Source organism: Scatophagus argus, chromosome 12 (genome assembly GCF_020382885.2).
Source record: "Scatophagus argus isolate fScaArg1 chromosome 12, fScaArg1.pri, whole genome shotgun sequence".
NCBI lineage: Eukaryota > Metazoa > Chordata > Actinopteri > Scatophagidae > Scatophagus > Scatophagus argus.
In genome coordinates this window covers 23310762-23337510 of record NC_058504.1, presented here as the reverse complement: position 1 = coordinate 23337510, position 26749 = coordinate 23310762, and the positions used below count along the sequence as shown (strand labels likewise).

Genomic DNA, 26749 nt, shown 5'->3' with positions numbered 1-26749 from the left:
AATATTCAAAATATTTTTGGTCTCAGAGTGAGAGGTCTTCGTGTTTTACCCCCTCTCTGGCTGGACTGTACGTCACAGGGAATTTCCAGTGGGGAAGGAAATCAACTTCATGAACAACTGAGACAGTTGGTGTCACCTGCAGGACCTTGCTGTTCGTTCTTGGGATTAAATCATAAATTATTTACAAGGATTAAAATTATTTTCTGGTTATTAAGTGTAATGACGGGGACCTATCGCGTCAAGACGCAGTCCAGTTAAACCAAGTTGTTGTAAATGGAGCTACTGGTTCAGCATGGACATGGCGAAATGATGTGCAAAAGGCAACTGAAGTGAACTGCCTGGTGGATTGTCACTCATAATTCATGTTGAGAATCCGACTTTTAACCCAATTTAGCTAACCAGGTAAGAACATGTTAACCATCCACTCTATGTTATACCACAGTAGATAGTATATAATAGATGTATATTTGAATTTATTACCGACCCGCTACAATAGCTCGAGTCTGGCTTTGTTATGCTAACGTTTCTCACTTCCGTATTAGCCAGGTAACTTCAAGAACGTCATACCAAACTCAACCTTAAAAATGGGAACTTAGAGTTTCCTTTCTCACCAGCAAACGTAAGAATGTCTTACATCAGTAATAACGAATTACGTTACAGCCACCGGTAAATTCGGCTTGTATATATCAAACATGAAGTCATTATTTTAGTTGAAGTTAGAGTTTCTACTGTAGCTTCACTCGCAGGATTTCTTACGCAGTCCACGTTTTCTCGGTAGCAGAAGACGTTGTGGTTGAACGGACAGACTGTAGAAAAGGGTGAAATTAGTATTTAAAGTGAAGTGTTATGTGGTTCTTACACTCACTGAAAACACTGCTAGATTCACCTCACTCGAATACGTATTAGTGTAAGTACCGCAGTTCAGTTTTCAGGTAAAAAATAAAGAACCGTTTCACTGAAAGATTTTTATACGGAGTTTCGCGTTACGTTCTCTGCTTACGGAACCTGCAACGGCTAGCTCCCTGTTAGCTAGTAGCTATTTGAGCCAGCTATTGTAGGAAATTTTGTAACGCAAAGCCAACAGTCAGACGGTAATTGTACCACAGTTTATACTGAAGTGTTAGTTGATAATGGCTGCTTATTTTTTAAACGCTCGCTTTAACGACAATAACAGTCTGGTAGTGCTAGCTGTTAGCCAGAAAGCCTGCGCGTTCATGTGGAACTGGTGCGGGAACGCGCGATGCCAGAAGCAACAAGTGTCAGGATTATTTATTATGAAATAATAATAATAAACATGTAGTAAAATTATGTTTTGCACAACAAATGCTGCAATGCTATTATTAAAACTAATTTACCCAAGTATTTTTTACAATAATTTGACTAAGTAGATTTTTAAACAAATGTTATTATATTTAGACTTTTGAAAAGTAACGTTTTGCATGAACAAAGAAGGGTAAAATGTTTATGTTAACTTTTGTCTTAAGTATGAAAGTTTTCATTACAGAGTGTTGTACTGTATAAGAAGGGCCAGAGCAGACTGTACCTTCTGAGGAGACTTAGGTCCTTTGGGCTGCAGGGAGCATTCCTTATGACATTTTTCCACTCTGTGATAGCATCGGCCCTATTCTATAGAGTGGTCTGTCGGGGCAGCAGCAGCATCTCTACTGCAGACAGGAAGAGACTGGACAAAATCATTAGGAAGGCCAGCTCCGTCCTAGGGAGCCCCTTCGACTCAGTACAGGTGGTGGGAGAGAGAAGGATGATAGCCAAGCTATCCTCTCTGATGGAGAACGACTCCCCCCTGCATGAGACTCTGACAGCACTGGGCAGCTCCTTCAGTAGAAGGCTGCTTCACCCCAAGTGTGTGAAGGAGCCTTACCACAGGTCCTTCCTCCCTGCTGCTGTGAGGCTGTACAACCAGCACTGCTCCCGGCAGACCCCATGCACTCCACCACAAACTGAATCTCAGTAAATCACTGTGCAATAATCCTCCACCTCCCTGTGAAATACTGTAAATATCGTGTGTTTTATATAGTTTCTTTGAAGAAAAAGTGTAAATATTCCTGTATTTTTTCTTTGTATGTTTTTTTACTCATCTTACTGGCACCTTTATTTTGCTATCCTTGTGCTGCTGTGACAATATGAATTTCCCCTGTGTGGGACTAATAAAGGCCTATCTTATCTTATCGTAGATTGAAGGTGTGATTGCTGTGTTTTGACCTTTGCAGACATCATGGCTGCAGACGACCATTACCTTCATACGTCCAACCAGGTGAACTCTCCTCTCTTCTTCTGTTTGTACAGCAATACAGCCAAGGAAATGTAGTGTTATAACAAGACTGAAGTGTGTTATTAATAGAAAGGATCATGGTCCTGCAGTCATGTGGAGAATGCACTTGAACACTGTATATGTCTCTTCCATCAAAAGTATGATGGATTTGAGAAGTTGACTATTTACCTTTGGGAAATCAAAAAATCACAGGTTCGCTTATGAGCTTTTCGAGCTTTTTAAGTGGTCAGCCTCGTCTCGCAGTCTTTATTCAGATAATGGATTTCCCTCAGCTCACATGAACCAAATATGAAACATCGGTCACATGATAATAAGTCATATCTTTGTAATACTACTGAATTAAACAGTAGTATTTATACTCAACTTTTTTGGTAACATACTTGATTTTATATGTTGTGTGTTGACTTGAGTGCAGGGATTAGTGGGTTCATTGATTAGCTAATCAGCTTAAAATGACTTGTTTTGTCATTTAAACTGAATATTTTGAGGTTTGTGGTCAGGCGAAGACATGATTTCAGACTGTTAGGATCCTGCATCAGAACTAGAAAGCTGTTTTCATTTTAATTTTTACTTTGGTTTAGGTGTTTTTGATGCTGTTGTTATTAGAAAGATTTTACATAATATTTAGAAAATGGGAACCTTTATGTCTTCATGTCTGACTTCTCCCTTCAGATATTTGACAACATCATAATGGATCCGTCATGGGAGTTCACACATTTTCCTGCGATGTCTCAGACGTCGTCCCTACGGACAGGTGAGAGCCACACCTTTGCTTTGAAGGAGCGTCATGTCTTTATTTGACTGTTATGCCAGTGTTCAGTCAGCAGTTGTTCCAGTTTTCACAGAAACCAAGAGCAGTTTAGAATTCTTTTTAAGCCTGGCACATTGAGATCACACCTTTATATTCAGTCATGGCTTCATCATCTCCTCTAAAATCAACCAGAGGAGCTTCTGCTTAGTTTTCAAACCTGTTGTGAAAGCTTGTTCGCCCATCCCTCCTCAGGTAAACACCTCTTTGGTCCTTTAATAATTCAGGTCTCCTTTGAAGACAAAAATGTATTTTTAAGGTGGAATTCAGAGTGTTTCTGCATTTCCTCTGTTGAACCACATCAGGGCTGCGTGCTTTCTGAGATGTAAGGGCAGAACTGCAAGTTTGATAGATGGAAACCGTTTACTCAGTCCTGATAGGAAGTGCGTACACCGAGCTGCAGGCTGAACTTACTGCTTCCTGCAAACCAACTACAGGCTTGACCGAACTGATCTAATGTGTTGTCTAAAACTCAATGTGATATAATGTGAAACTTTATTTTTCTGTGGTGGCTCTCAGCTTCATGAATAGATTACCTCTTTACAATTAACAAAATCTTAATCTTAACAAGTGTTAACAGAACAATCCCAGCTCAAAGTCCATTAAACAGGGCTCAACAGTAAGCACTGCCCACTGGCCCAGGGCAGGTAAATGGCTGCTTTGGTCTAGTGAATCTAACTACCCTCTTGCCTGATTGGGCAAGTGGCAGAAAAGCAAAAAAAACCCCACATTTTTTTCAGATTGTGATGTTCACATTGAATGAATCATCTCGCTTCCTTCGGGCAATCGTGACAAAATGGTGTTGGGCTAACACGTTCATGAGGTGAAGTGCAAATGAACATTTCAGTTTTCCTGCAGACAGGAGCCCAGCTGGGTGGCATTTAAGGACATGTCCAGCTGAGCATTGTGCAATTTGCTACATGTTTGAGAATAAGGAGGAGAAGCTTTACATGACAATTAACTTTGCTGTTATTTGATAACTGCAAATGAACATAGATGAGGAAACATTAACTTTGGGCAAATAGATTTTCCTCATTTTTTCTCAAATTTGGTCCTTATTTCCTGCTTCAAAGTTTCCACTGAACAGCTGGACATGCCCTGTTACTGTTTACAAAGTCTTGTTGTCCTCTTTGACTTGTGATTGACTGTCCAGGATAAGGACAGTAAACTGAATATGTTTGAGTTATGGACTGTTGGTCGGACAAAATGAGACATTTGAAGACTGACATTTTAAAACATGCATGCAGGTATCCTGAAACAGCATGCATCCATTTTCTATACCGCGGGGTACACCCTGGACTGGTCGCCAGTCAATCGCAGGGCCAACACACAAAGACAGACAACCACACACACACCCACACACTCACACCTAGGAGTGAGCAATGTAGAGTAGCCAGTTAACCTAATGTGCATGTTTTTGGGACTGTGGCAGGAAGCCGGAGGAACGCCATGCAGGCACAGGGAGAACATGCAGACTCCACACGACAGTGCTAACCACTGCACCACTGTGCTGCCCTTGTGAAACAACATGAATTTAGTTATTGTAGTTTGTCACCTGCTGATTTGACTGACAGATATGATGGTGCAAATCGTATATTTAGTATTGTATGTACTTTTATGTGGAGTATGCATATAACTGGGACCTAGTACCTCATCATAACATTGCACCTTGAAGTCTGACCCTCTAGCTCAGGACTGGGCAATTAATTTCTACATGCGTCTATAGATGCATCCATACGTAAATAATAAAAACGCCAGGCTTTTCAAAATAAAAGTAACACAGTTGTATTGCATGCAGAGCATAAATACGTGTTCATTTGTGTTTGTGACTGACATACCATGGGTTGGACATGCCAGTATGTAGCCCACGGGCCGTAAAATGCCCGGATCTGCTTTAGCTGATACATCTGTCTTTATCCGTATTGTGAAATTTGAAGTAAAAAGACACAGCATGCAGCCAATGAGGTGTCGTCTGTCTGTTTCAGTGACTCAGTTGTGATGTTGTTTTCTGCTGTACAAAGGATTGTGGGTCAGAATGGCCAAAAAAGCTTTCTGGTTTTTACACTGCAAAATACAACCTGATGCAGTAGGACATCCTGCCACTTTTACATACTATGTATTGGGAATAATATATTAAATATTTTTTCTCACAGACTGAATACTATGGTAGTATGGGTATTGGAACACAAGCAGTGTGAATAGTGTCGTTGTTTGTTTTATTTTGTGGTTCTGGACAGTTTTGTCACTGAGGAGGAAAACTGCTCCTCCATGTACATCACTTCTGATGTGTGATTGAGTTCTCATTTATTATGTAGTTACAGTTGAAAGCAAGTGACCTGCAGAATTCTGTGTAAAGTCAGGAGTTTTAATGATGATCATTAGAGCTGCTTTCAGAAGGTCCACCTCAGTGAGCAAACTGTTTGCTGATGAAGACTATGGGACATGGTTTAAGGCTCTGAAATAATCCAGTAGGTCGACTTAGTGACTGAATGAAGCTTTTTTTTTCGCACAAACAGAGAGCAACAGTTCAGAAATATTTAATGTTCAGAGTGATTAGTGAGTATTTGTCACTGCTACTTGGGTTTGATCTACGACATGGGCTCAGGAACACTTTGTAAAACTGCTGTGGTTACGTTGTTTCTGAAAGTCTCTTTCTGAAAGTCATGCCTTTCAGTTTTTATTTCCGTTTACAACTTTATTTCGGAATCAAGGTTGTAATTATATCTAAACTGTGTGTGATAAAATTAAGTGAAAGCCGAGTTTCATGACGTGTCGATATCTGTTATGTGTGGTGAGTGTAGGTTGACGTCTCTCTGTGCTCTCACTTCCCTGTTTGAGTCCGCAAGACGTTTCTGTGAAGATAGAGCAGGAGGTTGTGAAGCTGTAGGATGAGGGGAACGTATTCCCTCTTGATATTTACATGTGATTCGTCATTTCCTCTATTATAGGCTTCATTGAAGGTACATTCAGGTTAACTTGTACTGGGACATGTATTATAAATTAGCGATGTTCTAAATAAGTAATTTCTCTGAAATTTAAACAGAAGGTTAGTTGATTAATTGATTTTCCCTTCTGTGTCATTTTTGAGAGTAAATGAATAATCTTTGGGTTTTGGATTGTTGGTTGGATGAAAGAATCAACTTGAAGACATCACTTTGGTCTCTGGGAAGCAGTGATGAGAATTTTTCTCAGATTAAACGATTAATTGATTAATCATGAAAATAATGATTAGCTGCAGTTCTGTACAAAATAGCTCAAAATTACCTCCGGCTCAAAATCCTGCTTTTTTACTTTAATGCAGGAGTCACAATAATCTCATTAGAGATCATAGTTAACAGGACAGCACTCACAGGGGACACATAACTGCACTCAGTACTTTAACTTTAAAATTTTTTGCCAGTTTTTGCCAGTAATATTTTGAAATTGGCAGATTTTCTTCTAACAGAGTATTTTTACTGTATGGTATTAGTACTTTTAGGTATAGGCTGTGGTTGATGAAGGAGGAAGTGGCTGCAGGATGCTGCAGAAGATAAATGTGAGTGAGTGTGAGACAGTTCAGGTCATTCGGACCAATTTAACCCCGATGGGGGTTGGATGACCAGTGTTCACCACAGAGTGAGAAGTTAATGTTTGTGTCACATGGTCTTTATTTCACTGTTGCTTCAATTCCTGTGCGCATACAAAAAAGCCTTCGTCACTTTCCCTCAACACCTGTGAACATCCAGGGAATGGACATTGACATAGTGGACTCCTACAAGTACCTGGGTGTTCACCTCAACAGCAAACTGGACTGGGCAGACAACTCCACTGCACTGTGCAGGAAGGACCAGAGCAGACTGTACCTGCTGAGGAGACTTAGGTCCTTTGGAGTGCGGGGGGCCCTCCTTAGGACCTTTTTCGACTCTGTGGTAGCATCAGCCCTGTTCCATGGAGTGGTCTGCTGGGGCAGCAGCATCTCTACTCCATAAAGAAAGAGACTGGACAAAGTCATCAGGAAGGCCAGCTCCGTCCTAGGGAGCCCCTTCGACTCAGTACAGGTGGTGGGAGAGAGAAGGATGATAGCCAAGCTATCCTCTCTGATGGAGAACGACTCCCCCCTGCATGAGACTCTGACAGCACTGAGCAGCTCCTTCAGTAGAAGGCTGCTTCACCCCAAGTGTGTGAAGGAGCCTTACCACAGGTCCTTCCTCCCTGCTGCTGTGAGGCTGTACAACCAGCACTGCTCCCGGCAGACCCCATGCACTCCACCACAAACTGAATCTCAGTAAATCACTGTGCAATAATCCCCCATCTCCTTGTGCAATACAGTAATTTTTGTAACTGCTAACTGTTTAAATTGTGAAATACTGTAAATGTGTCGTGGATGTATCGTGTGTTTTGATAGTTTCTTTTAAAAAATGGTGTAAATATCGTTGTATTTAATTTACCTTAATTTACCTTTTTTTTTTTTTTCTCTCAACCTACCTGCACCTTTGTTTTGCTATCCTTGTGCTGCTGTGACAATGTGGATTGCCCAAGTGCAGGACTATTAAAAGTCTATCTTAACTTATCTTGTGTTTGAGATCCAGTTTTCTGGGATATGTAAGAAAGGGAAAATCTGACATTTGAAAATTATCATAACTGTTGTTTATTTACTTTCCATTGACCTCAAACAGCACTGACTCAACTCTGCGAATGTTAAATGTTTGTGTGAATACTGAATTAGTTTCTCTGTGGTTTCAGTGGATGGACCGTTCCTGCAAATCGTGGAGCAGCCCAAACAGGTAAGGTTCACCTGTCCTCCTCCTACTGCCTTATTACAAGAACTCACTAATAAGAACAAGTTATGTGTGTGTGTGTGTGTGAAGAATGTGTTTCTGTGGGAGGTCGATGTATTTTTAAAACGGTTTCACCAAAGAAATCACTTCTGTGCCTTCAAAATAAACTGTAATGACTTAAAAATCTCACCTGAAAATGGTAAATGATCACCAGCAGGCTGACAGTGTAGCCTGACTGATTCTGGGTTTTATGCTATGCTATATTAGTAAATGAGAGTTTCATTCTTTCACTTCTCCATCTCACTGCTGAGATGTGTGAAGTCTTTTCCTGCAGCACCATGCCGCTCTGATAAATATGTTGCACACTCTTATGAGGCCTCAGGTTGTCAGTATGGGGTGTCAGTTTGAAGGGTATCCCAATGATAACTAAAGCCTGAAGCAACCAGAGAAATCCTTATTTAACTATCTACAGGCTCAGCAAGCATGATGCAGCATTAATAACATCTACAAGGTCTGAAACATGACACACCTCTAGTAGCTTCTACAGGCTCTGAAACATGACACATTGTTAATAACTTCGATAAGCTCTGAAACACGACACAGCATTAATAACACCACCTTTAGTATTTGAAACATGATACGACATTAACAACATCTCCAGGATTTAAAACATGTCATAACATTAACAACAACATATTCTTGACACGTGTCTGTTGACATGTCCTGACACTGCTGTCATCTGTGCAGTAAATAATTATCAGCCTCTAGTTGACAGTTCTGCTTTTGAATGTGCATTATTATAACTTGATTGTGTTTTTTTTTTGTCTCCCAGCGTGGCTTCAGATTCAGGTATGGCTGTGAGGGTCCATCTCACGGTGGTCTACCGGGAGCCTCCAGTGAGAAGAACAGGAAGACCTACCCCACAGTCAAGGTAACACTTTCTGGCTCGCCCTCTCTGACATCAGCGGGATGACCTGCTAACAGACATTTGTGTGTTGTCATCACAGTGGAGTAATGTGTTTAATCAGGTTCTAACATCGTCTGTGCTGAACGTGAAGACATTGAAGCAGCTTCACTGTCAAGTGTGAGGAGTTAACAAACACTTAAATCTCCAGCTGCAGCTCCAGAGCAAGCCGACTCACCTGTTTGGTGTGGAATTTCATTGCGTAACAAATATGATGTGATTTCCTTGGAGCTGATGATGTTCACTGTGACCTTCACTCTTCCATTGTTTTTATGTCTGTGAGCGGGTGATAAGCTATTTTTCAGAAATGTCTAACAGGATAAATGATGAAGTGATGGTCACTTGATGATGTCACTTCACTGATGAGTATCCTATAACAGAACTCAGGAACAGAAGGACAGACTGTGACAAGATTTCGCATGTGGTCACATACTGAACTGTTGACAGCAATCTTGGGTAACCACCTTGAAACTGTGTATGGGGGAGAAAAAAGTATATTATTATTAATTATATTTGGAATGGTTAAAAAATATGCACATTTGGTGGATTTTGTCATTTACCAGCCCCTTCCCCCAGATGTTGGCCTTTGTTTGTTGAATCTTACATTCAGATCAAGGTAAGCCCCCCTTAGCCGTGCACTGTGTATTCGGTCTCTGTAGGGTACTCTGTCAGATTTACAAGAGCTGTATTTTATGCCACGTTGTTTCTGTTGATGTTTAGTTTGGAGTCAGAAGCTCCCACATGTTCCAACCAAACCAGACGAGAGTGGAAATCCCCAGATTCCTGCTGTAGTTTGGCTCTTTGTCTCTACACACTGACTTAAGCGCACTTTACTAAAATAATATGCATAAGATTTGATTTGATTTCAGACATGTCCCAGCAGATATTGTTATTTGTTGTAACATCTTATAATCCTGAAAGCAAACCAAACAGTATGACAATGATGTGAAATTATTTCTCTTTTTGGAGTCAGTTATTTCACAGAAAAGAGTGTCTTGAAAAGAGGAGAAACATTTGTCTTAAGTTTCCGTTTTGTTCAGAACTTTCAATATTTTGAAAAGTGGAAGTAAATGGAAAGAGGTTTTTACAACTTGGAAACTGAAATAGCAAAGTTCTCCATTCACACAGTGGACACGTTAAAGTAATAAGATACACCTGGGAACTGATGATGTGCGATATTTGGACATTCAGACGGTGTCATGTTTCTGGATAAAGAAATAAGAACTTGTATTTGTTTTTAGGCGAGCTGCTTTGTGACAAATATTTGACGACTCTTTAGGGGCAGAAGGTTTGTTTCTGGGCATGTTGATGTTTTCTGTCATGCAGGAGACAAAGTCTATTTTGTGCCCTCTCCTGAGTTCAGCCTCATGGTCGGGTGAGACAGATGTGGTTGTGTTGTTGCTATGTTGAGGAGGCAGAATGGGAAAACCCCTCCTCTTGAGCTGGTAGGACCAGTGGGACGATGATGATGATGTTTCTGACTCACCAAACCTTTAATCAGAAATGAGATTTTTTTTTCTCTTTAATTGATAAATCATCCTTCAGATCTATACTGTATACCATTAAAATATGATATGTAATGTATCTGCACCATAATCTCTTACATACGCTTACATTAACCCAAATGTTTCCAACTATGTTCAAACCCAGAGAAATCGCTGAGTATTGTTTGGTCGTCTGTTGCTGTAACTTCCAGGAGAGATCAGAGATTGAGAAAGGAAATCGACACACCTGTAGTTCAGTTCCTGTTCACACTAAATTTTCACAAACAAACTTAGAGAAGAAAACGTGAAGATATACAGACTGACAGGGGACTCGTCATCCTGCATCACCGTAAAGGACATGGGGAAATCAGACGAAGTCAGACTGACAGACTTTATGCAGCACTTTCATGCTTCTGATGTGTGTATTTGTGTTCCTCAGTGTCACAAAGAGCTCACCTGGATAAAAACAAAAATTACCAGCGTTAGTATTAATAGTCTGCAAATCGATTGTGTGTCATGAGTAATGACTAACACATTGAGACAGAACGCAAAAGAGGCATCTTAAACAATAACGACTCGATAGTTGTTACTGTGTGTTTCACATCACACACTTTTTAATGGACTTAAGAACTGGAAAAGTACACGCAGTAGCATAGCAGCCAAGTAGTTTGACCAACTTTTTACACAGTAATCCGTTAAAAGGCACATTACTGCGATTATCCAGTGCATAAATATATGTAACTTAGATAGGTGTAGTTCTGTTTGTTTCGTACACTGTTAGATTGTGACTCATTTTGAAGGTTATGAATCCACTATTGCTGTTGTGACAAGCTTGCATACATTAACCAGCTAGGTGGTATGTTAGACTGACTTTATGAGTAGATTTTCGTGCTTAGAATATTATGCAGGGATGCCAACTCTTATGGATCGACCATGAGACTCACATACACTCATCCTCAGATACTATGTGTGGGTTTGGTCTTATGATGTAGCTCCCATGGATGTAGTGGGATGTAATAAGAGTGGTGTTAAGCAGTCCAGGAAAATGAACACAACTGCTCCAAACGAGACGGATGTGAAAACACCCTTGAATTAATGTGAGTAAATGTTAAAAACATCATCTTGTCTGCGAACATTTCAGCCAGTTTATGTGCAATGATGGTTGTCAGTGAAGACAACAACTCCCACAATCCCTCACTGCTCGTGTCCCTGTTTTTATTGAGTGATGTTGCGTTTAACTTACTGGTGGCCCTGTTGATTCAGTCTGAATCCATCAAATTATCCAGAAGCTTGAAGCAGACTCTGACCTCTGAAGCTCTCTGGACAGAAGTTGGAACAAAAAGTTGTGGGAAATGGAAATTTCCCAGCACATAAGTACTGAATATGAACACAGTAAATGTTCATTCATTACAGTTATTTGTTAGGACACTTCAACAAAGTTAGTGTGAACTTATTCAGCAATGACAGACCTGTAAAATGAAGCTTCACTGATGTACTTATAGTGGAACAGTCCGTTCTGTGAATCTGTTTAATTTGGTTGTCAAAGACAAATTGCTGTTGAGCAAGTAAAACCTGTAGTTTATCTCCACATCTCACTGAGATGGCAGCGTGTGTGTCCGGAATGTAAAGTTTGTACAGTGGCAGGAAGTGAAGACACTTTGCCCTGTTTTATTCATGTCATCGCCTCTAACCCTCGACTCGTCTCTACTGGTCGCTTTTGTCCCTTGAAATATGAGCTGAAAGTATACTTTTCACATCCACAAGTGCACGAGGGTCCTTATGACATAAAAGTCGTAAATTTTTTTGTGACCAAGTCCAGACAAGTCTGCACATCCTGTACTATTTAGCATACTACAGAATATGTCTGTGCACGTGTGGACTGTGTCTTCCACATGGACGTCTTCCGCATTCCATCTTATCTTTTAGGAACTATATTGATGTGTCACAAATGTTGACTCTGTGTGTCAGTTTAAAGATTATCTCAAATTCTACTGAACAGGTTTTAGTTAAATTTGTTGGAAAGTTTGATTATAGCCAAAAGATTTTTTTTTGGTGAAGTGCCAGAATTTATTTTCCTACCTTTTTGATTCCTTAATAAACTGAAAGACTTTTGTACATTTTAGTTGCTTACCGTGAACTGCATAATGTTAATGCAGATCAGAACTTTTTCAAAACATTTTTTCTCTCAGTGAAGTGACAGTTGTCATGAATTCTGAGTGAAAGTATCTGCAGAGACGAGTTGAGTTCTGCATTAAAGAAGCTTTTGAAGAGTTGTCTGCTGGCCTGGACCTGTCCTGGTTTATACTACCAGCTACCACACGCGCACACATGCACGCTGCTGCTGTGTTTCATGTCTGTTGGGAATTTCCTACCATGACACCCACATGTAATTACAAGGAAGTGGAGTTGCGTCACAGACTGGAAGGTGTTTGTTTCAGCTCAGAGATGAAAGCATGACATCCAGAGGTGTAATATGTGTCTTTTCGCCCACTCTGGCCCAGACATGATTTCCCTTTGTTGTGACCGTCAGATCAAAGTCCTGCTTCACATTTGGATGACTGCGTGTTGCTCAGTGCAGGCACAGGCTGCTGACTGCTGCTGAGCCTTATGTGTGATGGAAAAACATGCTGCAAAGACAAAGCGAGAAAGAAAAAGGGCGCATTTTTAAAAATGTTCAGTTTCTGGCTTAGTTCTTGTTTTGTACTTCAAGCCGGTTTGACTCAGAGTCAGTGCGTTTTCCTTCGGCAAGCGCAACAGAGCCTGATACCATGTCAACGCTGTGTTGGCAGGGTAGAAAAAAATACAGAAACTTCCATTGATGCAGACTTCAGCCATTATCCAGAATGATTAACTCCGTCCCACCTGAGGCCAGTAGTCACACCAGATACATGGAAATAATCTTCATTGTGAAATATGATAACTATATTATATATTGTATTTTCTGTGATGGTTTCAGTGTTAAACTATGAAAACATTTGAATTGGAGAAAATATTAGCGCTTTTTTATGCGCAGCAAAAAAGATTTTGTTAAGGCACATTTCCTAAATACAAAAAAAAGCTAATACAAGACTAGACTAGGGCTATGAGATAATACACTATATAGGCAAAAGTTTTGAGACACCTGACCATTACATTAACAGGGACTTTAATGACATCACTCTCTAAATGCATAGACAGCTTTGCAGCTAGAGCAGCAGACTTTCCACAAGATTGCATTGTCCAAAATATCTTGGTATGCTGAAGCATTAAGATTTCCTTTCTCTGGAAATAAGGGGCTGAGCCCAACACCATACCACTCCTGAATTCAATAATAAAGAGGTCTGTCCCAATACTTTTGTCTATATATTGTATCACGATGTTCGCGGTGCTCTCATGCACAATAACTCCGATCACTGACTGCCTCTGATTTCACTGCTGTGCTGCTCTATCAATCTGTCACTTTGCAGATGAACTGAAAACACTCGTCAGCAGATTTCAGGTAAATTTGGAGGAAAGTTCAAAAGAAAGTGAGACATAGTTTTTAGTCCAGAATTTAGTCATAGACATTTCTGGAGGTTTTTGGGTGTTTTTCATGAACTCTTGCACAAAAGCCTGGCACATGAGAACACCTTTTCATTTCATTTGCTCATCCAGTTCTGGCAGTGTGAAGGTCAACATGATGATTGATCAGTGGTCACCTGAGCTGAGTCAGACCCAGACTGGAAAACCCCTGCTTTATTCCATAAAGATATATAAACAACATTGACTTGACTTGATGGATGCAGGTTTCTTCATATTGACTTCTGTGAAGAATCAGCTACAAATCATTTTATTGTATTGGGATCAATCAGATTCACTGCAGACTCCACATGACTGTTTTGTTCTGCAGGGAGTGCCAGATAACAAAAATTATTTAGTGTGAACATGCTCGAATCAGGAAACCATTAAGCATCAACACTCGCTGTGTTTCTAGGAACTGCGTTTGTCTGTCGTAGCACATCGATTGGCCGTCCCAACCGGGAAGAGGAAGTGGGCTGGGGTTTATTTACTGTGGCAGTTGCAGTGTTCCTGCAGGCAAATACCTGCAGTAACATGACACACACACACACACACACACACACACACACAGAAGAATCATTTCCTTTATGTTAAACAGCTCTTTCAGTACAATAAAATGAGCTGATATGAAAATGTGTGTGGGGGGGGGGGGGGGGGGGGACTTCAGAGACAACCAAAGAAAAGAAAGTACACCAGGAACATGAAAACAATGCTGATAAAGGAAACCATAGTCAAAAAAGACTAGAAGCATGTGTCTGATTTCAGTAAAAGAAATTCTGAAAGTGGCATCGCAGTTTGGAGCCACCACTAATGTTAGCAGCTGTTCAACTTCTCTGAACTGAATCTGACCAGTAATCAGCTCAGTGTTTGACACAGTCGAGATCTGAATGTCAAAGGCTGAACACATCTTTAAATGGAAGCTATTGCCTGATTGTTAATGTAGAGAATGTGGTTAATTATCAGTGAAAATGACTCATATGTTAAAGAGGCAGATTGTGAAGTGTCTGATTCCAGCACCGACTCACTCTCACACTCTGAGACCAAAGATAAATATAAATCATAAAGGCACAGAATTAATTTGGAAACAAAGGTGAGGAATGTGGAATTTTTCTAAGAGTCCAGCCTGAATCAGTGTTGATTTCCTTTACCCAAAAGATGCATTATATTTTTTTATCCTATCCAAACAAATTTAGAACTTGTTTAATTTTCTGTTAATTGATTAGGCACTTATACTCGGCACTGATTGTTAAGTTGAATAGAGTTACGTAGAAGAATTCTTTGCAACTAAGGACTTGTGCGCTTGTGCAAACAAGAAAACAGCTTCACTGCCCAGAAGATCAGCATCCATCCCGTGGCAGAGTATCCTGGAAAAAAGCTTTTGTGTTGCTGTTATTGTGATGGTGTCCAACAGGACTGCAATTAAGATTATTTTCCTTAATGATTCAAGTCTGTTGATTTTTACAAATATCCGTTTGCTTCAGATTGCTTTTGTCCAACCAACAAGCTAAAACCCAAAATCTCTTCATATCAGCTAATTGATTAATCACCTAATTGTTGGGGCTGTAGTGTGGCATGGTGAGTCCAGGTCAAGTCCTTGCTGATGTGAATCCGCATGAACCAGAATCTGCGGACTGTCTCCATTATCTAAGTCCCATTGATAGTTAATGTTAATGAGTCTCAAGTGGAAAATAAGCTTTGTGTGTGTGTGTGTGTGTGTGCGTGTATGTGTATGTGTGTGTTTCAGATCAGTAACTATCAGGGTCTGGCCCGGGTGGTGGTGCAGCTGGTGACAGCGCTGACCCCCCTTCCTCAGCTTCACGCTCACAGTCTGGTGGGAAAACAGTGTGACAAAGGGATCTGCATTGTCGACCTACAGCCCAAAGATTCCAACATCAGGTCTGCAGCATGTTCAGTCCAGTTGAAACCCAGTAGAAATGACAGCTGTGAGACTCACAGGTGTGTTTCTGTTAGTTTTCCAAACCTGGGCATCCTCCATGTGACGAAGAAAAACGTGGCAAAGACTCTGGAGGAGAGGATGATCGAAGCCTTCAGGATGGGATACAACTGTGGGGTTATGATTCACCCCGAGATCGACGCCCAGCAGGGGGAGGTCCGATTCCCCCGAGACATCAGCGGTCAGTCTTGCTCTGTGTGTGCTCTCTTTATGGTTGTGAAGATGTATTGAAGTCTGTGGGGACAGAAATGACTCATAGAAATTAAAGTGAAATCATATTCATTAGGTCTTACATTTTCACAGGATCTGTGTCTGCCACCTTACTTGACAAACCATCTTCAATCTTCTTTCCTGTCTTTTTCAATTTTTTCTCATCTTGTTTTCAAATTAATCAAAGTGTGTCATTCCCCCCATCTTCAGACCACCAGCGCAGTATAATCAGCAGTGCGGCGTCTCTTCAGGCTAAAGAAATGGACCTCAGTGTAGTTCGGCTCATGTTCACAGCCTTCCTCCCTGACAGTGACGGTGGTTTCTCCAGACGACTCGAGCCCGTCGTGTCTGAGCCGATCTATGACAGCAGTGAGTCTCTCATACAGTTACACATCCAGACACTGCAGGCTGCTAACCCTGGGCTGTTTTATAGCCATTAGATCCTTCCTCAGTCTGGCAGGAGCTCTGTTCCGCCAACTTTAAGAAGTCAAACAAGCATGATGTTATGTTTTAAACCAGTATTTTATTCATGCATCACGGTGAAATATGAGCCAGGTTAAAGATCAGTTTCCGTTTAGTTTTCACATCGTGTCGTTCTTCTTTTTTCACCTGGTAGAAGAGGTCACAGCTAAACATAAATGATCCGTAAGCCCTCTTCAGACTGACTATTTCTATGGTTCTGTGATTCTGGCTTGTTACTTTTTCACGGCAAGTAAAGGGCCTGGGCTGGTGTTCCTGCAAAAGCATGTCATGGGTAACTTGTTTTGCACATATGGAGGTGAGCCCTGGCATTAATAAAGTGGTGAAAGCTTCACCAAAGAAAAGGTTACCACCGCCAGCTTGTTTAGGTTTGTACAGTCAGCGACCAGGTTAGAGTAGATTTTTAGCAGGTAGGTTGTTAACGCAGTGATGGTTGTTGTTTCATGAAGCCAACAGGGACTTTGAAAACTGCAACTGAGAATATTGGCTGAAACAGGTGGATCAGCGGTTAGGGTGTCGGACCCGTAACCAGTGGATCGCTGGTTCGATCCCCCGTCCCGGTGTCCATGGCTGAGGTACCCTTGAGCAAGGTACCTAACCCCCACTGCTCCCTGGGCGCTGCACGCGGTCGCCCACTGCCCCGGGTTTGCTGTGTGTGTGTGCACGTCACTTGGGTGGGTTAAATGCAGAGCACGAATTTCGTTGGAGTGAGTTCCCTCCAATGACAAAATATGTCACTTTCATCTCTTTTCATCTCACATGACAGGCTCGTACCTACAGTCCACATCCAGCTAGTCAGACTGCCGCAGTGCTTTAGATGGTATCAAATATGTGTTTTTGATTTTGGCGTGAACTGTCCCTTTAAACACTGTCAACTTGCAGGTCATGTTGATAGGCCTGTTGTGAGCTGCCCTTCATATTAAAGTGGATCCCCTCATCATTGAGCTCTGATCCTCCGTACTGCCATGCGTCAGTGTCGCTTACTGAATCATGATGGCTTATGTGGATGTCTGAATGAATCTTTAGACTCCAGAAATTCCATCATCCTGTAGTGCAAAAAACAAGTTTTGTGATTCAGAAACAAAGTGCTCCTCAGTTATTGTAATTGGTTATATACAATGGTAGCAGTGTTATCATATGTCTCATTTTGTCTTTGTACAAACAGAAACTATGAAGATAATGATAACAACGAGCTGTTTGTGTCTCCTGTTGACTCTCGCTCACAGCTAACGTAAAGTCATGTCAGGCTGCCTGGTTTCATTTCCCTCTTCCTGCTGGTTTGGTTTCCGTACAATGCTGCAGCTTCCTCTCAGAGAACTGAAACCTGTTCATTATTTCAGGATTGTTCCTAATTTTCTCTTTATATTCAGTCTTAAGTTTCACATTTTTCTTTTTTTGAACTTTCTGTTTCCACTTCTTGATCCCATGCTCGTGAAGAGTTTCTCCAGATGTGAGATCTCCTCTAATCTGCGGTCATCAAGCCACGAGATAAAAGTGTTGCATAGAACAAACAAGAAAGTGATGATATGTGACAAGTAGAGTTTGTCTTGAGGGTGGTGCTAGAGGAAAAGTCATGGAGCTTGTTTATCCTTTGGAAAGCAGGAAGGAAATCTGATCGAATGATGAATTGAAACATCTTTATTTGGTACACACTGAAACATGACTACAGTGTTTTGTATTCACAGTTTGGTTGTTGTCTGTCAGCCATAACTTGTACAACTTCTTCAGAACCTTAAGAAGGTTTCAGGAGTCCTTGAAAAAGCCCCGGGGTCTGTTAGTACATATATAGTCTACCAAAGTAAATGTAGCTGGGGAAGGAAATGTCAACTTCTGTGTTTCTCTCTGTTCCCTCAGAGGCTCCAAACGCCTCCAACCTGAAGATTGTGAGGATGGATCGAACTGCTGGCTGTGTGAGCGGGGGAGAGGAGGTCTACCTGCTCTGTGACAAAGTCCAGAAAGGTGATACAGGATTCTTCTGTGCTCTTTTTAAAAGTTGTCTCATTAAATGCATTTTACACCACAGGACAAAAACATCAACCCAAGAGCACACTGTCACTGACAAATGTGAGCAACCTATGTGACCTTTTCTTTTCTTCACCAGTCACCCAAATATTCAGTTACAGGTCTGATTCATCATGAAGCTTTTTTCCTCCAAGTCGTCTTTTCTCTTCTATAGATGACTAGATGTTAAAAAGCTCCATTTTCAGTTCATATCAGCTCACACGTTCACACTTTCTCTCCTTTCACAGTGAGGTGGGAAGTGTAGGGCATGTAAGCACACAAGTGTTTTTATTTTATTGTTTATTAGCTGATATCACCCCCTGCTGGTTTGTTTAATCCTCTGCACATGCGTGTTTAAAGCAGTGATGCTCTTAAGAAGATCTGACTGTTTTTGGACTCTTTGTTGACCTTTGAAAACACCATAGCCTGAATGATAAATCAGATGAACTAGTTTTTATTTTTAGTCTGGATTGTCTCAGCTGCAGTCACATTGAAACTACTTTCTACCTGTATATTCTGGAAACAAATATTTTCACCCATTACAGACAAGTTGTGCAGGACTCTGAGAGGCTGATGGACTTTGAGGGTAAACATCTCTTGTACTTTCAGTGCACTTTGGCTCGTTTTTAGCATTTAGGTCGAGTGACTGAAACCGTCTTGTTTTATTTTAACTGAAGTTGTTTTTCCGAAACTTAATGTGCAATCAAATGAATCTGTCTGAGCTGCTAAACGTGTTTCCTGGTTGGAGCAGTTTTGTTGTCCTGTAGGAGGAGGAGGAAGTCCAGCGTCAGGGGATTTCCCTCCTGTATGCAAATTCCTCAGGAGGAAGAGATTGATTCAGGCTGGGATGATTTTTTTTTTCTTCGAGATGGAGAGATAATGTGGGATCAGAAGGAAGACAACAGAGTCTGATGCTGTGTGATGCAGGAGACTCACTGAGTGTGTGTGTGTGTGTGTGTTTCCAGATGACATCCAGGTTCGGTTCTATGAAGAAGATGACTCAGGGTTGACCTGGGAGGCTCTGGGAGACTTTTCCCCCACAGATGTTCACAGACAGGTCAGTGTGATAACTTACTACTGTTTACAGTAGTCTCAGGAAGTCAGTAATTGTAATCTGTGTAGTAGTTTTGATGTATTAGTAGAGAAAGAGGTGATGGTAGTGGAATAAATATAAAAGCTGGAGCATCATAAATAGCAGTTCATATAGTAATGAAAGTAATATTACATGTAATAGTGCACCGGTAGGTCAGGTAGTTTAGCCCATCAAATGGGCAATTACAGTACAATTGTACTTCAGTGCAATACTAAATAGAACCAGTGGTGTCAGCAGTATTCGTTATAAACTACATAACAATAGTAGTTGCAGTAGTAGTGGTTGTTGTAGAAATAAAGTAGTAGTACCCAGAAGGTCAGGAGCAGTGGGCGTATCAGTAATTCTGTAAATGTGCCCTTCTGTTGTCAGTTTGCCATCGTGTTCAAGACTCCAAAGTATCGAGACCAGAACCTGCAGAAGCCGACGTCTGTGTTTGTCCAGCTGAAGAGGAAGTCTGACAATGAGACGAGCGAGCCCAAACCCTTCACCTACCACCCCCAGATCATAGGTAGGTCACATAGCTCCACCCCCGGATCATAGGTGGTCACATAGCTCCACCCCCAGATCATAGGTAGGTCACATAGCTCCACCCCTGGATCATAGGTGGTCACGTAGCTCCACCCCCAGATCATAGGTGGTCACATAGCTCCACCCCCAGATCGTAGGTGGTCTCATAGCTCCACCCCCGGATCATAGGTGGTCACATAGCTCCACCCCCGGATCATAGGTAGGTCACATAGCTCCAGCCCCGGATCATAGGTGGTCACATAGCTCCACCCCCAGATCATAGGTAGGTCACATAGCTCCACCCATGGACCATAGGTGGTCACGTAGCTCCACCCCCAGATCATAGGTGGTCACATAGCTCCACCCCCAGATCGTAGGTGGTCTCATAGCTCCACCCCTGGATCATAGGTAGGTCAGGTAGCTACAGACAAGGCAGGTAAACACTGCCCCACACAGAATCTTTCTAACCAGCTGCAACAAACACATACTGTGAACATGATGCCTCACCTGTGCACATGCTAATATACATGTATTACTCTGTGTGTGTGTGTTCAGACAAGGAGGAGGTGCAGAGGAAGAGACAGAAGACGTTGCCAAACTTCCAGGATTTCAGTGGCCATGGAGGAGGAGGAGGAGGAGGTCTGTACCGAGGAGGAGGAGGTCCCACTGCAGGAGGACCTGGCTCTGCTGGAGGAGGAGGAGGAGGTAAATTCAGCAGAGGTTACCACAAGCCTTGGAGACCTTGAAAATCATGGACAGTGTGGACAAATGGCTGTTGAGTTGTTTTGTGTCAGCTGCTCGGTTACAGTCTGTCAGCTGATTTTGTGGATGTGTTTGTTTTGTTGTCCAGCTTACTTCCAGGGCTTCACCACCTACAACTATGGAGGAGGAGCAGGTGGAGGTTTCTCCACCGGATACTCAGCTGGTCTGGGAGGAGGAGGGGGCATCAAACACGGTGAGAAGCAACAACAGTAAACAAACGCAATTGCAGTAGCGACATTGTATTAACATTGTGTTAACACTCTATTAATGTTGTTAAAGCCTCTCAGGGTGATGTGGCAGACGACAGCAGCGATGACAGCGACCCCGACGATAACTCAGGGTCGGGGCTCATGCTGACCGCTTCACGCCAGCCGGGCGACCTTGAGGAGGGGGATAAGACTCAGGAGGGAGGGGTCAGAGTGGAGCAACACACAGGTACAGAACTACTGCTGTCGTCACTCAGAAACACACTGACCCTTTATAACACACTCCTCTACAACTGTTGTTTAATCCGGAGTTTAACACAGCCTGACTAAGACACATTTGGTTAAGAAAATGTGTCCACTATAGTTTACATATTCACGGTTCTTTTGTTTTCTGTCACGGAAAACAAGCAAAACGAAGTCTTGTGATTTTTGCTCTACAAAACAGATCAATATTGTTATTGTTTAGTTGCCTGATCAGTTCATGGACTAATTGTTTGAGCCAGGGCAGCATTCAAATGGATCAAAGTTTACTTTCTTAAATGAACTCAGTTTAAGAAGCGCACAAGGCGGCGGATTAAAACTGAGCTTGGCACTGAGCTTTGTTTTTCTACTGAACAAATCCAAACACACAACGTCTCTCTGTCAATAACAGGTTTTATGCTTCATGATTTGTTTTTAATGTCAGGCATTGTTTGTATTCGCACCACAGAAGGCTGACGTTGGGAAGCTCTTTGCGAAACAATGTCTGATGTGCATGTCTGCGCGTGTGTGTGTGTGTGTGCTGCAGATGAGCAGCTGCTTCAGGAGTCCAACAGACAGTTGGAGGCTCTCTTTCAGTACTCAGTAACAGGAGACTCGGCATATCTGCTGGCTCCACAGCGCTTGCTGATGGATGCACAGGACGAGGATGGAGACACGTCAGTAAACACAAAACACATATTTTATACTTCAAAATCTTCAATAAGCATCAGGTTTAAAAATTGCTTACTTACATCTCTAAATCTGGTAACTTTATTGAGTATTTTATAGAAATGTCTAACCACTAGTTTACAATTTACAACTTAAATTTAAGTAAAAATCCTAAAATTCAAATTCATTATTTTAGGAGTGCAGTAAGTCTTTATTTTTTTCCATTTTCTCCCAGTGGGCTCCATCTGGCAGTTCTCCACAACCAGCAGGAGGCACTGAAGAGTCTGACTCAGGTTGCCTCCGCCCTGCCTGGACAGGAGGTGCTCAACGTGAGGAACCACCTCTACCAGGTGCTTCAAACTGAAACTCCTCAGGAAGCTTCTCAGCTACAAGAGCACAAAAAGAGAGCTTTCTGTGTTGGAGGCAAACAAGGAAGCTTTCTAGTTGGGGAGTAAGGAGTAATGAAGCTCTGTACTTAGAGGAGCAGGAGCAAGAAAGAAATCCAAAGATGTTTCTTATGAAAAGATGTGGAACTGAAGTTCATCCTATTAATCAGACGTTCCAGTATGACTCTGACCGGTCAATGGGTCAGGCTGTGGTGGAGGTTCTGATGTTGGGGGGAAGTTTTGCAGGGAGGGGGGGGGCAGCAGACGACGCCTTCACAATATAATCTCTTCCTCCATGTGTCCCAGACTCCTTTGCACCTGGCTGTGATCACCCAGCAGAAGAAGGCGGTGGAAGCTCTGCTATTGGCCGGTGCTGACCCAACTCTGACAGATCGCCATGGCAACACAGTGCTCCACTTGGCGTCCCAGCTAGAGGGCGGAGGAGGGATGGTAGAGTTTTTACTACAGTACAAAGAGCTGAAAGAACTGTTGGAGCAGGCCAACACAGCAGGTACACGTGCGTACACACACACACACACACACACACACACACACACACACACACACACACGTAAAACTGAATGTCAACTCTCTGACTCTCTGTTTCCATGGCCACAGGTCTGTGTGCAATCCACCTGGCGGTTCTGGCAAATCAGCTGTCTTCTCTCAGGGAGCTGCTGGAGGGCGGGGCTAACGTGGAGATTCAGGAGCGCAGCTGTGGACGGACCGCCCTCCACGTTGCCACTGAGATTGACAACGTGTCGCTGGCTGGTTGCCTGCTGCTGGAGGTACACACCAGACTGGGAGCACTTGGTAAACTGGGACCAATCAGAGTGGAGACAGGATACCTCAGCTTTTTAGCCACAATTCAACAAAGTAGACAGCAGTTATGACCTTTGAAGATCTAACAGCGTGTGTGATGTTTTCTGTTGTCAGGGAAACGCTGACGTGGACTCCTGCACATTTAATGGCTCCACCCCCCTCCACATTGCAGCAGGACGGGGCTCCATAAAACTAACTGCTCTCCTGATGGCTGCAGGTGAGACACACACACCTGCAACGAGGAGTTTCAAAATCCTTTTCACGACAACAGAGAGCCTGTTCCCTGTGTGGAGAGTCTTTGGTGAAGGGTTACACTCTTCATGCTGTGTTGGTGTGTTTTCAGGTGCAGACCCCCATAAGGAGAACTTTGAGCCATTATTCTTCAGGGAGGAGAATGAAGAGAGGGAGGATGACAGTGATGATGAAGGCTGTATCCCAGGAACTACTCCGCTCAGCATGGCCACCACCACTCAGGTGATGCCAAGTAAATCCAGTTTCAGAATTCTTATAAAAGCCTTAAAGCTGCATAAGTCAGCTATTCTGACCACTAATGGGTAGAATGGAAACTCTGCTCTGTGCTTGTTTACACCATCACTATACGTTCAGTCTGTATATGATGGTGTGTGTGCGTGTGTCTGTGTGGCACAGGTGTTGGAGCTTCTGAATGGTAAGGAGTATGAACCAAAATCTCCACACAGAGCGTTTTCCCCTCCTCAAGGTGAGTTCCGTTTCTTCACATCAGCATTGGAATGAAATACTTTGTCTGCAGTGAGGGGGTAGAAGAAAACACAAGTAATCATTAAAACTGAAAGCTTCAAATTTAGCTTCAGAAGGATCAGTGAGCAAAGTTTATTTATATGGTAGTAAAAACAAACATAAGAGAGACACAATATAAAGGTAATAAAGTGGAATGGAAATCAGTCAGATTGAATTTAAATCTGATACCTGCAGTAAAGCCTGGACTCTAACTTCCCTCATGCGCTTTCTGCATATGAATATATATGACTCTGTGTGTGTGTGTGTGTGTGGGTGCTCACAGGGGACCTGGTGAGTCTGGACGTGCAGGTGAAGCAACAGGTGTGTCGTGCTCTGGAGAATGAAGGATGCTGGGAGAGTCTTGCTCACAGTCTGGGTCTTGGGATCCTCAACATGGCATTCAGACTGAGTCCCTCCCCCGCAAAAACACTGCTGGACAGCTACGAGGTGCGCACACACACACACACACACACACACACACACAGTTTGATGTGTCACGTGGCCCACGAGTCACTGTAATAACTGTGATGCTGACAGGATGTTTCTGTCCTGCAGGTTTCGGGCGGGACAGTCACTGACCTGTTGGCTGGTTTGAGGTCAGTTGGAGAATGCAGAGCACTGAGCATCCTTGAGGAGGCGCTGTGCCACCTTGACGATCGGGAAACAAAGGCGACCAGTGAGACAAGAGGTGAGCAGATGTGGTGATTGCAGTTGGGCCTGTCGGGACTGTCGGTGCTGTTTATTGGTTGCTCAGCTGTGCTTTCTCTCTGCAGGCGAGTCTCAGGCTCAGGATCTGAAGGGGGACGTTCAGCTTGACAGTGGGGTGTGTGACAGCGGGGTGGAGCTTTCCACAGCGTAACGATGTCATTAGTCCGTCTCCACAATCCATCCATCATCCAGCCATTGATTGGTCCATTAGTCCATCCCTGCCGGCTGAGCTGAGGAGGTTCCTCCTCTTTCATGAATGTTTCTCCTCACAGACATTTTAACCAGTTTTTGGTTTGAATTTTTTTTTTTTTTTTTTTTTACCTGCTGATACAGAAAACGTTTGTTGTGTTTAAAGAAAACAAAGGCGCAGCAGTTTAACTGAAATGAACTAAAAGTAAACGATTTATTCATGTTTCACAGAAAGAAAAAGAAAATATGTGATTCGATCTTATTCAGCCCACACTACACTCCAGCAGTTCACCCAAAGAAGTTAAAGAAATCATTGGTTTAAAGGAATAATTCACCCAAAAATGAAACCTTGGAGTTCTGCATTTCCTCAGTGGACACATCTGATCCCTGAAAGTGTTGTGACTGCTTAATCCTCATTTGGATTCAAGTTCTGTTGGCTGCTGAATGAAGAGACAAAACCAGAGTTGCTGGTAGATTTTAAGTTTTGATGAATCATTCAGCAGTGACGTGTGAAGTGTTTGTTCTGTAGCAGGGTAAAGGTGCTATGAATACTGAAATGATTGTAATTTGCCCTAAAGGATCGGTTCAGATTGTCTTAATACGCTCATGTCCATTTGTCCATTTGTAATGATTCCTCGTGTCTTGTAACGCAACTGTGGTGAAACAGCATTTATGTTACACATTCATCTACAGGAATTCACACAAATTTGATTGGCTGATGCGGCGCGTTGCTAGATGATGTCACAGTAGAGCTGCAAAGATCAATCGATTAGTTGTCAGTGACATGTTCAAGTTCTTTGATTTAAGTTTCTCACATGTGAGTATTTTCTGCTTTTAGTCCTCTATGACAGTAAACTGAATATGTTTAGACTTTTAGCATTTTTTTTTTGCCATTTTCAGACATTTATGCGCCAAACAACTAATCAGTTGATGAAGCTAATGATAGACAGATTAAATGATATTGAAATCAATTGGGGATCTTTTTCTGGGCCCCGGTTTCCTGAAGTCTGAGAGTCTCGGGGACATTATGGCTCCCAGAGAAAAAATTGGAGCCAGGCTAGTTGTTTGGCCATTTGCAGACTTAGTGCTAAGCTAACGAGCTGATAACTACAAACATGACAGGGGCATCAATGAGTTTGTGTTTTTTCTAAAATGTTGAACTATTCCTTTAAATTATAGTTCATGTGAATAAATGGACACACATTAGATGGTCACACATGATAAACTTCATTTCTGTGACCTCATTTATGTGAATTTACACATTTGTGTAAACTTCATTAAGGCAGAAATTATGATAGAACTACTGGATTACAAAAGATGGTGCCTAATAAAGTGGCCACTGAGTATACATGTGACATGAGCCTCACTGTAAAGCTTCTGTGGGGGAAACAGGAGGAATCATTATAATGTATCCACATGTGGGCTTGACAATATTGTATTAAGACAGAGTTGATAACTTCTCAAAGTTTCCTTCAAGTGTTTAAAGATTTTCTTGTTTGATTTTTTGTCATCTCACCACTGAAGACTGCAGTTTTTTTGTGTACCTTCAGTTTGTCTTCCCCTGAGTTTGACAGATGTGTTTTAGCACAAAGACTGGAGGCAAGGGGTGCTGTTAGCTTCGCCAAATGAAAGAAAAAAAAAGACCTAATGCAAGGCATTGTGGGAAACAAAGTCCAGAGCTGTGGAATCGTTGTCTTTAGTCAGTGTGAAAGCAAAGCTTCTGTGTCCAACAGATGATATTTATATCTCTGCACTGTACAGTTCAACACGAGCTTTTCATTGGTTTTATTGTTATTTTTTAAATAAAGTTGTTTTTTATAGACTTGTAAAGTGTGTAGTTCTTGTGTGTATTTCTGTTACTGTAGTTTTGAAGTATTTCCATTAAAACACCAGGATGATCTCTTGAAGTGAAACACGTACTAAAGT

At 42.1% G+C, this 26749-nt stretch overlaps 1 protein-coding gene across 3 annotated transcripts; it reads left to right on the top strand.

Annotated features, from left to right (window-relative positions):
* The first annotated feature begins 79 nt into the window (after nt 1-79).
* nfkb1 (nuclear factor of kappa light polypeptide gene enhancer in B-cells 1) lies at nt 80-26653 on the top strand. 3 transcript variants are annotated; one of them, XM_046405281.1, is made up of 24 exons: nt 80-402; nt 2229-2272; nt 2963-3044; nt 7821-7861; nt 8688-8786; nt 15585-15736; nt 15812-15975; nt 16215-16373; nt 18339-18443; nt 19451-19542; nt 19948-20086; nt 20641-20790; nt 20936-21040; nt 21127-21282; nt 21841-21970; nt 22198-22312; nt 22655-22859; nt 22967-23136; nt 23285-23387; nt 23514-23644; nt 23819-23888; nt 24210-24373; nt 24482-24614; nt 24700-26653. In XM_046405281.1, exons 2-24 carry the CDS (start codon nt 2234-2236, stop codon nt 24783-24785), a joined length of 2790 nt encoding a protein of 929 aa, XP_046261237.1. In that variant the 5' UTR covers nt 80-402; nt 2229-2233; the 3' UTR covers nt 24786-26653. The 3 variants fall into 3 exon arrangements, with proteins under 3 accessions (XP_046261237.1, XP_046261238.1, XP_046261236.1); XM_046405282.1 differs by having other exon boundaries at nt 2193-2272; nt 20641-20724; XM_046405280.1 differs by having other exon boundaries at nt 2193-2272.
* The last annotated feature ends 96 nt before the right edge of the window (nt 26654-26749 follow it).

Coding starts and splice junctions, on each gene's coding strand:
- nfkb1 (XM_046405281.1), top strand. CDS start 2,234: ATGGCTGCAGACGACCATTACCTTCATACGTCCAACCAG. Junction 19,543..19,947: donor CCACAGATGTTCACAGACAG/GTCAGTGTGATA, acceptor TTCTGTTGTCAG/TTTGCCATCGTGTTCAAGAC. Junction 23,388..23,513: donor TGCTCTCCTGATGGCTGCAG/GTGAGACACACA, acceptor GTGTGTTTTCAG/GTGCAGACCCCCATAAGGAG.